We start from the raw sequence: 12,013 nt of genomic DNA, 5'->3' as shown, positions 1-12,013 counted from the left end.
TAAAAGGGAATCGGGGAAAAAAAAAAGAATAGGCTATTAATTCATGGGACAACCTGAATGAACCTTAAATGTATTATGCTAAGTGAAAGAAGCAAGACCAAAAGACTCCAGAATGTGTGGCTCTGTTCATGTGATATCCTGGAAAAGGCAAAACTGTAAGGATGAAAAACAGGGTTTGGAGAGGGGTAGTGTCTGACTAGGGGAAGGTCAGATTTGAGGAGAGAGAGGGTAGAACTAGTCTGTATGAAACTGCCAGTGGTGAATACATGATGCTTTGCACTTGTCAATTCCCATTGAACTTTCCAGCACCCAAAGTGAACTAATATATGCAATTAAAAAAAAAGTCAACCAGGAGATCAGAGCATCCCAAGATGGAATGCAGAGTGTGACAAAAGAATCTATTATTACACGTGTATGACATAACCTCCTTGAAGGGGGTGTGAGGAAAAAAGACACCAACCTAAGTAACTTTTAAAAACAGTGATTTGAATGGAAACTGTAAGACTAAAGTAAAAACAAAAAACAAAAAACCTGCACATAAACAGTATACTCTAGTTGGCAAAGTTGTTTCCCATAGTGATGTGGGTTCATAATTCTGAAACTGCTATACGTATCTATGGGGATTGAATAGGTAAATGAACAGCAGATGATGGAATCCAGGTTTTTCACTGTTGGGAGAGTGGGGATTACAGACAAGTAAGGGGGAAAGCTAGAATGAACCATGTGGTACTAGATTAGATCAGAGATATCCATCTGAATTCAGGTTCAGTTTAATATAGATAGAGCTGGATTTATAGAATTATAGATGTGTGTGTACATGGGTGACTTTACATATGCATATTTCATAGCTTTGTTTACTGAGAAAGGCTTGGAAACAATGACACCGCAGTAGCAATGTGCATACCCAGCACCCAGATATTGGTTTCTAGTATCATTCTCCAGTAAATGGAACCAAGGCTCCTTGGAGAAATGGCTGATTTTAGGGCAAGGACAGGGAAAATACAAGATGAACCTGGAGCACCTTATAGTGCCAGAAAGTAAGCAAATGCTCAAAAAATAAAAGAGTGGGGTCTTGTCATAGGGATGCAGCAGCCAATCTGAAAGGACTCTTAATAACCAAAGCTAGAACAATTTGAGCAACAAAACAACATAGACAGGCAAACCTTAGATATATTGTGAGTTCAGCTTCAGATCACTGCAGTAAAGCAAATACCCCAGTAAGTCGAGACACACACATTTGTTGGTTTCCCAGTACATATAAAAGTTATGTTTATGCTATACTGTAGTCTGTTAAGTGTACAGTAGCATTATGTATAAAAAATGTACATACCTTAATTTTAAAACACTTTATTGCTGAAAAATGCTAATCATCATCTGAGGCTTCAGCGAGTTGTAATCTTCTTTACTGGTGGAGTGTTTGAAATATTCTGAGAATTACCAGGGTGTTACACAAAGGCAAGAAATGAGCAAATGCTGTTAGAAAACTGTGCCAATAGATTTTCTTGAGGCAGGGTTGTCACAAACCTTCAATTTGTTAAAAAAAAAAAAAAAGATGATCTTTAAAGAGCAATAAAGTGAAGCACAATAAAATGAAGTATGCCTGTATTGAATTATAACCCAGAGTATAAAATAAGTAAATATCCATGATTCCATCCCTACTGATTCAAATAAATGATTGAATAAATAAATAGGGAGACTTGCCTAGTCTCTTGTGGAGAAGAATTCCAAGTACTTTATGTAGATATACACTCTCAGAAAGGTAGATATTGACTTGACACCCCTTGAGTATGGGCTGCACTTAGTGACTTGCTTCCAAAGAGTGAAATGTGGAAAGTGGGAGGGAAGGGAGGGGAATATAACTTTACAGTGTGGGAACCAGGCAACCATTACCTTGGCCAGGTGATCAAGGGCAACATCATCAGTAATGAGCCGTGTGTACCCTGGATATGATGTAATGAAATTGGTATATTACTCTGTGATCTTCCTCCCCAAAAACCAATAACCCCAGTTTAACCATAAGAAAAACTTCAGACACATCCAATTGAGGGACGTTCTGCAGAATGCCTGACCGGTAAAATTGTCAAGGTCATCAAAAACAAGGAAAGTCTGAGAAACTCTCTCAGGTCTAAGGAGACATGACAAATAGAGGTAATGAGGTATCCTGGATGGGAGCCTGGAACACTAGGAAAAAAACTAATGAAATCTACATAAACTATGGAGTTTAGTTAATAGTAATGCAAGATGTTAACGATCAGGGGACTAGGTGAGGGATATATGAAAACTCTCTTTGCAGTTTCTCTGCTAATCTGAAAGTACTCCAGACTTAAATGTTTATTTAAAAGAAAAGGGTAGAGACCAAAGGCTTTAGTCCAGGACTGATTGGGGAAAAAAGACCAAATCTTGTCTTTCACTATGGATAGTTGGAGAAGCACTGATCTGTAAAAACATATGCTCTAGGACAACTTTGACTTTTTCTTCCAGTTTGAAATCTATTGTTCTAACTGAGATAGCTTTGAACTCCTTGCTACTTTCTCAAAGGTGTTTTTCTCTTGAAATCCCAAAGTCTGAAGTCACACTTTGTTCTTTGTTCTTTTATCCACCCCCATCATATTTTATTGCAAACCTTGTTATTGTCAAGGTGCAGCTGACTGGTTTTGTAAGTAGTTTCTGATTTCTTTCTGTTCCTCTTATTCATTCCAGTGTTATTTAGGCTCATTAAAGGGAACATTTGGGCTTGGCAATTTGTCACTAAGATTCGGGTACAAGTACATCATTACCAAGCTATCCAAAATTCAGCAGTGATGATACTGATGATACACAGAAGTGTGGCCAAGAAAACATTACAGTTATATACTTAATAAGAACATCACATTTGAGCACAAATTAAGTCATGCAAGTAATCTTCATGCGGTTCCCTATTTACAGCTCAGAAAGTTTCTTCCTCTTCTATAAAATCTGATAACTTCAATTATTATATGTCTTCCGTAAAAAGGTATAAAAAAATGTGCACCTCTTTCTGAGTATGTTGCTATTCAAGTACCAATGTTTTTGATTTTGCAAATAATCTGGAAGACGAATATAAAATATAAATAAAAAAATAAATATACCTTTTATAACAAAAGAGTTATAGACTTAAAATTATAGTCATCAGTTTATTGTTGGATAGCTAGGGTTGATTATTAAGTGGAGGAAAAATGAACTGGCAAATAAGACAATAATATCCTATATATAGTCTTCTAAATGGTTTTTTGATGTTTGATCTCTCTATTGAGATAGGTAAGGAAGAATTTGTAGTTTGAGATTATTGTTTATACTTGATTTATTTCACCAGTCAAATCAACCAACAGACACTTTTTCTTTATCTTTTTAAATGAAATGTTCCTGGGGCCTATTTTTCTCTGTGGTTTAAATTGGATGGATTCGGGGTGGGATTCTTCCATCAATTTGAAAGCATTAAATGCTTTCTTTAAACAGTGTTCCCTTTCTTATTCCCAGACAATCGTTAGAGGAAACAAACCCTGCAAGGAAACCTCCATCAATGGCCTTCTGGAGGATTTTGACAACATCTCCGTGACCCGCTCCAACTCCTTAAGGAAGGAAAGCCCGCCCACCCCAGACCAGGGAGCCTCCAGCCATGGTCAAGGCCATCGGGAAGAAAATGGATTCCTCACCTTCTCACAGTATTCCAGCGAATCTGATACCACTGCTGACTATGCGACGGAAAAGTACAAAGAAAAGAGTCTCTATGGAGATGATTTGGACCCGTTTTATAAAGGCAGCCACTCGGCCAAGCAAAATGGGCACATAATGAAAATGCAACATGGGGAAGCCTACTATTCTGAGATGAAGCCTTTGCAATCCAACAGAGCCAGGTTTCCTGTTGATTATCACACACACTTGGACTCACTGAGCAAACCCAGTGAGTACAGTGACCTCAAGTGGGGGTACCAGCGAGCCTCAAGCAGCTCCCCTCTGGATTATCCATTCCAATTCGCGCCTTCTAGAACTGCAGGGACCAGTGGGTGCTCCAAGGAGAGCCTGGCGTACAGTGAAAGTGAGTGGGGACCCAGCCTGGAGGACTATGACAGGAGGCCAAAGTCATCATACCTGAGTCAGACAAGCCCTCAGCCCGCCATGAGGCAGAGGTCACGGTCAGGCTCCGGGCTCCAGGAACCCATGATGCCCTTCGGAGCAAGTGCATTTAAAACCCACCCTCAAGGACACTCCTACAGCTCCTACACCTACCCTCGCTTGTCCGAGCCCACAATGTGCATTCCAAAGGTAACGTCCACCACCTCCTTCTTTCTGGTGTGTGGGGTCTCCACAAAGGTGTGCTCCCATGACCTTCTTATACAGATTCTAGAGTGCTGATTTGTCTATAAGTGAGAATCCATATCAAAATTCTTCCTGATTTCCACCCACGAGCCCCAAAGGCAGAGAATTTAGGGCAAGGCACATTTATTCATTAAAATCAAAGCCTTTTAGGAGCTCCTACAAGGTTTCTGTTTAAAAACCAAAAAAAATTATGTATTTGAAAGATATTCTGATATACTAATGATAAACGTTATGTGCTCACATGGCACTAAGTCCTGTGTTAAGGAGTATACAATTGTGGACCATTAGGTAGAGTAACAGTGGCTTGTGCATTCCGGTAATGGTTACGTGGAACTGTGGACAGGGGGAAAAATTCAGGATAACGTGGTAAGTTTTTAATAAAGTTAATTGTGTTCAACTCAAGAGATGGTCCTGCATTTTAAGAGTATGTTCTTTCTACTAGTTTAGTATTCAAATGTCATTGTTTTTTCATATGAAACTTTGGGATAATAGGTGGGATCTGGTTGCTGGGCCTTCTTTGGTGTGCTTTTTATTTTGTTTTGTCTTATTGTAATTCCTCTCTTGATACTCTTTCTTTCTAATGTTAGCTGCAGCAAATTTGATTTGAAATGTGGCTGGTCCGTGATATCCCAGAGTTTGGGAACGGCTGTTGGAGGAGTTACTGACTTTGCAAAAATGCCTTGGAAAGTATGCCAGGGGTTTATTTTCCCGGAGTAACTTAGAAATGTTTTTGCTGCCTCCCCTGTACAGCAAAGTGAAAATGGGACGTCTGGCAGTGGGCTCTAGATTTCAGAGGTCTCAGACCAGTTGAGGGAGACTTGACTTCTTTAAGCGTGATCATAGACCTTTCACCGAATACTGTCTCCTCAACTGCTTGGTGGGCTGCATAGCAAACCCTGGAAGGCAAGCTTGCCTGCATCATCTGTTTGATTGATTGTCAATACCCAGTATTTTTCCTTTGCTCATTATTTCTCATAACCCAATCTAAGATGCTGAAGTCTTTTAGGGCTATGCTGGGAGTGACTAAGCCATACTTAGTCATACTAAGCCATACTTTAGGAAAAGCAAAAAAGTTATCACTTTAGTTCCCAATATATAAACTTAAAAATAAATCTTGAGGAAATAAAGACCTGAAATATGTGCTGCCAGTTAAAATTTAAATATTGAGAATGTTTTCCATCTCACTGTGTTATTTATTTGAATCCACATGATCAGGGTATCATGGCTGCCTTTTCTTCCTCTGTTCTTGCCGGGGCAATGGTTGGAAAGAAGTCTGTCTAACTATAACCAACAGACAATGTTATAAGAAGCCATACGCATGTGTCATGATGCATGAGATCATTTATTCGATTTACTGTGCACATCACTCAACCAAAGGAACCTCTTCATAGTTCTAGAGTGAGCTAAGCAAATTAATACATTCTGTAGCTGAATCTAGTTACATTCTCTGGCTTTTGAACATCAGTGGTTACTTTAGGAATACGGAATGTGATTTTTTTCAGCTTAACTGAGGTGTAATTGACAAAATTATAAGATATTTAAAGTGTACAAGATGATGAACTGATATACATTGTGAAAGGATTTCCCTCACTGAGTTAAGACATTCATCACCTCACACGTTTACCTTTTTCGTTTATGTGTGAGATCATTTAGGTTCTACTTGCTCAGCAGATTTCTACAATATAGTGTTATCAACTATAGTCACCACGTTATACATTCGATCCTCAGACTTTATAGCTGAAAGTTTGTAACCTTTAACCACCTTCTTCCTTTTCCCCATCTCCTAGACCCTGGCAACCACTTTTCTACTCTCTGTTTCTATGAGTTTGACTTCTTCCTTTGTTTTTTAAGACTCCGCATACAAATGATGCCATTTATAGTATTTGTCATTCTCTATCTAGCTTATTTCACTTAGCATGAAGCCCTTCAGCTTCTTCCATGTTATTGCAAATGACAGGATTTCATTCTCTTTTAAGGATGAGTAATATTCCTTTGTATATATATATTTCTTTGATTCACATTTTCCTATCCATTCATTCATTGATGGACACATAGGCTGTTTCCATACCATATCTATGCTAATAATGCTGCAATGGTCATGGGAGTACAGATATCTCTTCCAGATAATGATTTTGTTTCCTTTGGATATATACCCAGAAGTGGGATTGCCAGATCATGTAGTAATTCTATTTTTAATTTCTTGAGAAACTTCCTTACTGTTTTCCATTGTTGCTGTACCAGTGTACATTCCCATCAACAGTGTACAAGGGTTCTCTTTTCTCCACATCTTTGCCAGAATTTCTTATATCTTACCAATTTAATAATAGCTATCCTAACAGGTGTGAGGTGGTATCTCACTGTGGTTTTGGTTTGCATTTTCCTGATGATTAGCGATGTTGAGCACCTTTTTATATACCTGTTGGTCATTTGTATGTTTGCTTCATAAAAATGTCTATTCAGGTCCTTCGCTCATTTTTAAATTAGATAATACAGCATTTTTACTACTGAATTCCTCACTATTATTTCCCAGTATACTTTGGATATTAACTCCTTGTCAAATATGTGATTTGCAAGTGTTTTCCTCTGTTCTGTAGGTTGCCTTTTCATTTTGTTGGTGGTTTTCTTTGCTGAACAGAAGTTTTTTTTTTTTTTTTTTTTAGTTTAATTTAGTCCTACTTGTTTATTTTTGCTTTTGTTGCCTTTGCTTTTAATGCCAAGTCTGAAAAACAAACCATTGCCAAGAGCAATGTCAAACAGGTTACTCCTATGTTTTCTTCTAGGAACTTTATGGTTTCAGGTCTTATATTCAAGTCTTTAATCAATTTGAGTTGATTTTTGTGTATGGTTTAAGATAGAAGTCCAGTTTCATTCTTTTACACATGGATATTCAGTTTTCCCAGAACTATTTATTGAAGAGATTATCCTTTCCCCATTGTATATTCTTGTCTCCTCTGTCAAAAATTAATTGACCATATATGTGTGGTTTATTTCTGGGCTCTCTATTCTGTTCCACTGATCTAAGTGTGTTTTTGTGCCAAAACTATACTGTTTTGATTACTATAACTTTGTAATACAGTTTGCAATCAGGAAATGAGATGCCTCCAGTTTTGTTCTTTTTTTCTCAAGATTGCTTTGGCTATTCAGGGTCAAATATGATTTTGTTTGTATGGTATATTTGAATGCTTGTTGTTGGGAGCTGTTTTAGGTCATGGTTATTGAGAAAATTGTGTCCAGAGGCTTTAACTTTTCAGTCATGGAGCTGTATTTGGCCCATTGACATGTTTAGTCACCCAATAGTCATTTTCAACATCTGAAAAATCAAGATATTTCACTTAGAATTCTCAGCTTTTGGGTCTCAGATTTCTCTTATGAAAAATGGGACAACCTTTTATCCCTGGGCCCACATTTTCACATAGCATTGGAAATAGAATTGGCTGGAGGTAAAAGCTGCCCCATTACAAGGGACAGGCTCTGCCCAGCCCACTTCATTAATTTTTCCCATTAGCCTAATCCCTAGAGGCATTTGAGATTTAATATAACGACCAGCATCCCTTGCCTACTCATTTCACAGAAGGGGAAAGTGAGGTCCAGAAAGTCACATGGCACACTTAAGGTTTCACAGTTGGTTGGTTGCAAAAGAAGAACAAGAATCTAGGTCTGCAATTCCTCCCAGTTCAGTATTTTTCCCATTATATTGGCATATGTAGTTTTAGGAGTTCAACTGCATTTGCCAATAAAACCCATGAGAGGTCCCAATGGCCACCAAAACTTTAGGTTAAGTGGAAGAATAGGAAGAGGATGGGAGGAAGGAGGGAGGGAGGGGATAGATTGCTTAATTCTTCACTGATTCCCACTTCTTTCAGACTTCCAAATATAAGGAAAAGCAGACCTGCTTTATATTTGGCTATTTGGCTACTATTGTGGCTCAGAAAAAACAAAAAACAAACAAACAAACAAAACCCATAACAGTTCCTACCAAGTGTTTTTCAGTCCTTATAATCAGAACTCAAAAGAGTAAGCTGCTGTTCCATGTTTCATAGGAGACCTGTGAGAAATTCACAGGTCTTGTGGGAGGGTAGGAGGTAGGAGGCCTGTTAGTAATTAAAACGTTTACTTGATTAAAAATATAACATCTCTCTAAAAAGACTTAGGTGCCTGTGTCCTTAGAACTAGACTCTAAAAATCTACCAATCATATTTGGATTTCCTGCTGAGAGAAGAAATAGCAATCATGACTCAGATAATTTGGCTTTGGCTCATGGAAAATTCTAGAAACTGGTGGGTAATGTTCACATCTCCAATAATAAGAGAAAGCATGAAATTTGAGTAAGTTTCCAGATAAAGCAAAAATGAGGAGGGGTGTGTGCGTGTGCGTGTGTGTGTTTGTGACACCAGCTTTACATTTTGGCTTAAATTAAAAAAAAATTCACAAATGTTAACCCACAGTAAAAAAAACTCCTCCAATGTTATCTACCTACTTTTCCCATTAGTGTGAGAGGAATAAAGGAAGTTATGAAATCTGTAGATATTGGCATCCATCTCTTTACTTTTAAATGTTTTTTTGCTGGGGCTGAGCAGATGAACCCTTGGGAGAAAAGATAAAGCCAAACCATATCCATATAGCACCATTCAGATCACAGAACTACCAAAATGGATATGGAGACCCTTTTCCACTCTCCCCTGCAGATAAGGCTGCCTTATAGGGAGGGAAACTGGCTGGAGAACCTGTTCCAATGCATTTGGTTTTGCTCATGCCAATGCTTTCCAGGGACGAGGCGGCTGTTGGCTTGGGTGTCTGGTGCTAGCCCAGCACATCCATCCCTTGCTCTTGCTCCAACTGCCAAGAAGCCCCCAGCGTCATCCCAGATCTGCCAGTTCACTAAACACTGGCTGGTTGCCAGATCCATGTGTTGCCTTGTTGAGCCTCACAGTCCGGTAAATTTTTACCCCCTTTGAACAGATGAGGACACCGGAGCTTTGAGAGGCTCAGGAAACAGCCCAGTCAGTCTGCTCATAGCAGAGCTGGCACCCAGCTTTCTGGGCTCAAACCCTTCAGCCAGACGTTGGCTACATCCCCAATGGTACAGGAATAGCTTCTGTGGTGCCACGCCTTAACTTGGCTCCTTACAAGCCCCTTCTAACACCTACAGCAATAAAGTCCCCTTGGTTTGTGTCATCCTGTTCCATTCTATAGCTGGATTTCTCAACCTTGACACTATTGACATTTTGGGCCTGGTAATTGTTTGTTGTGGGGCATCCCATGCACTGTAGGATATTTAGCAGCATCCCTGACCTCTACTCACTAAATGCCAGTAGCACCCCTCCCTCACTTGTAACAACCAAAATATCTCTAGACACCGCCCAATGTCATATGGGGCAGGGGGAGCAGAAGCAACTCCAGCTGAGAAGCACTGTTCTCTAGCTGTCATTTCCCAAATGCTTTCTGGGAGTCAAGGCTATAGGTTCCAGAGATAAACTCCCTGGGTTTGAGTCTTGATATTGCCACTTACAGTTGGGTGAATAAACTACTTAACTGTGCCCTTACTTCTTTATCTATGAAATGGGAATAAAGACTGCCCCTGCCTTACGATGTTGAGTGAGGTTAAATAAGTTGATAATTACAGTAGCCTAATTATTAATATGCATCATCTGTATACATCTGTCTGTCTGTATAGTGTGTGGATGGATGACGGCTCTGATGTGACGCTGGAGGTTACTGTGTGCCAGGCACTGTGCTAGGCATTTTACAAGCATGACCCAATTTTGTCCTTGCAACAACTCTGGAAGAATTCAAGATCATCTCCCTTTTACAGTGAAGAAGCTGAGATTCAAAGAGACTATATCTTTCCGGACGTCCCAAGGATATGAAGACAAACAGCTGAATCAGGATCCAAAATTAGGTCCGTCTCACTCTAAAGCCTACCTATTCCAGAACATTCCCATTTCCACCAAGAAAACCAAGGAGCAGCGAGATGGATATGAGGCCTTGGGGCCCAGATGCACACACCACAGGCAGTCCTCACCTTGCTGACAAAGAATGGATGCTGATTCACAGGTGGATTTGAGGTGCACGGGAATGCACTTTATTCTCTGTTCTTGGTAGGCTGGAATCCTCTAAGAAGCTCCTTAGCATCAGCAGACTGTGATTTGTGGGTAAAGCTGGGACCATGGGCTGCAAAGGAAGCATTTAGAGTAGTGATCCCTGAGGCTCTCCTATGCACTCACTGTACCTTGAGTGATGGTCTTATTTGATTTTATAAAAGACAGACCAGATTTTCTCACCCATTACAGAAGGATTGAAGAGCACAAGTTCTGGAATCAGATCTCCAAGATTCCAGCACTTTCTAGCTGTGTGATCTTGTCTGTGCCTCAGTTCATTCATCTGTAAATAGGGTGTCTCAGTACCTACTTCAAACTTGTCCTGAGGATGAAAAAAGGTTAATAAATGTAAAGGAGTTAGCACATGGCAAGCCCTCAGTGTCAGCCCTTAGTCTCAGGAATATTTCTGGTTGGAAAACATGTCACCATATCTACTCTCGCCAGTCACAGGAGCATCCTGTCGGTATAATCTTTTACATATTTTCAAAATATGGGGACAGGATCTATCTGACTCTGCCCTCACGGCCACTCTGTGCAGCCTCATAATTACTACTGTCGTCTCTTTAGAGATATGGGTCACGGAAGGCCAGAGTAGCCGTGTGACTTCCTCAAGGTCATGCAGAACCTTAGTGACTGAACTGGCCTGAGGACCCCAATCCTGCCACCCCAGTGCTTCCTCTACTCTCCAGAATGGAAATGACATTCTCAGACTTCTTATGGAAGACAGCTGCTAAGAGAAAACAGAACATTTACCAGCATTAAGGCAAGAGCCATCATCTCTATAGATGTATAGTTGTGATGGTTCCTGCCAACCAATCCCTCTACCTTACCCTCTTCATCTCCACTGCACAGAGCAGCAAAGTGACCAAAGCTGGGCCCAGGTCATCCCAAATAGCTCGCCTATTAAGGGGTTCTGAGTGAAGAGAGAGGATGCAACAAAAACAGTGGCATGGTTCCCTAGACTTTCCTTCTGGGATCACCAGTGCAATGATTTTTCACTGCTCGGCTTCACTTTGTTTTCCCTAGAAGGGAAAAGCAATTGAACCAGTGTGCTCAGCCTTCCTGAATCAATAGTTTAATGTCTCACCGTTCTTTGTGGTACTTGTCACACCCAGATTCAACCAAGGCTCCAGGAACAAAACTGTAGCTCCTAATCTACTAAGGATCCCAGCAGAACACTTTTCAGAGACACTTTAGGGCCTGATGTGTAGTGAAATGACGAGGCTGTTGAAATCTGATGGGCTGCATCCAAAATCTGAGAGGGGGCTAGGGGGAGAGAGAAAAGTGCTTAATCGCTTAATATAACAATGGGTAGTATCACCTGTAGATTTTTCTTCCTTTACACATGGGCTCCTGCAAGATGTTCATTAAGGCTCATAAAACATCAAAGAGGTGATTCAGAGCAACATCTCTAACATCTGTCCCTTCTCATGGAGACTTTAGGCATCATTTGCCTATGAATGAACTCATCTTCCCATGAACGTTCTTGTGGTTCAAAGTAAATTGTATTTTGGTCATTATAAGTGGGTCTTCCCGTTACCAAATTAAAAAGGAAATGAATCTAACCTGGCATTGTCTGT

The 12,013-nt window shown here is 40.0% G+C and overlaps 1 protein-coding gene across 1 annotated transcript in view; it reads left to right on the top strand.

Moving 5' to 3' along the window:
* The window catches only part of PAK5 (p21 (RAC1) activated kinase 5), a gene marked incomplete at both ends in the record, with an annotated part of 94,218 nt that overhangs the window by 47,484 nt on the left and 34,721 nt on the right, over window positions 1–12,013 (top strand). Inside the window, one exon of the mRNA XM_081256228.1 lies at window positions 3,496–4,281. Coding sequence (XP_081112354.1) covers window positions 3,496–4,281 — 786 coding nt within the window. The remainder of the gene's footprint in view (window positions 1–3,495; window positions 4,282–12,013) is intronic.

This window comes from Mesoplodon bidens (assembly GCF_964165515.1).
Source record: "Mesoplodon bidens genome assembly, chromosome: 15".
Lineage (NCBI taxonomy): Eukaryota > Metazoa > Chordata > Mammalia > Artiodactyla > Ziphiidae > Mesoplodon > Mesoplodon bidens.
This window is presented reverse-complemented; position numbering and strand designations above follow the sequence as displayed.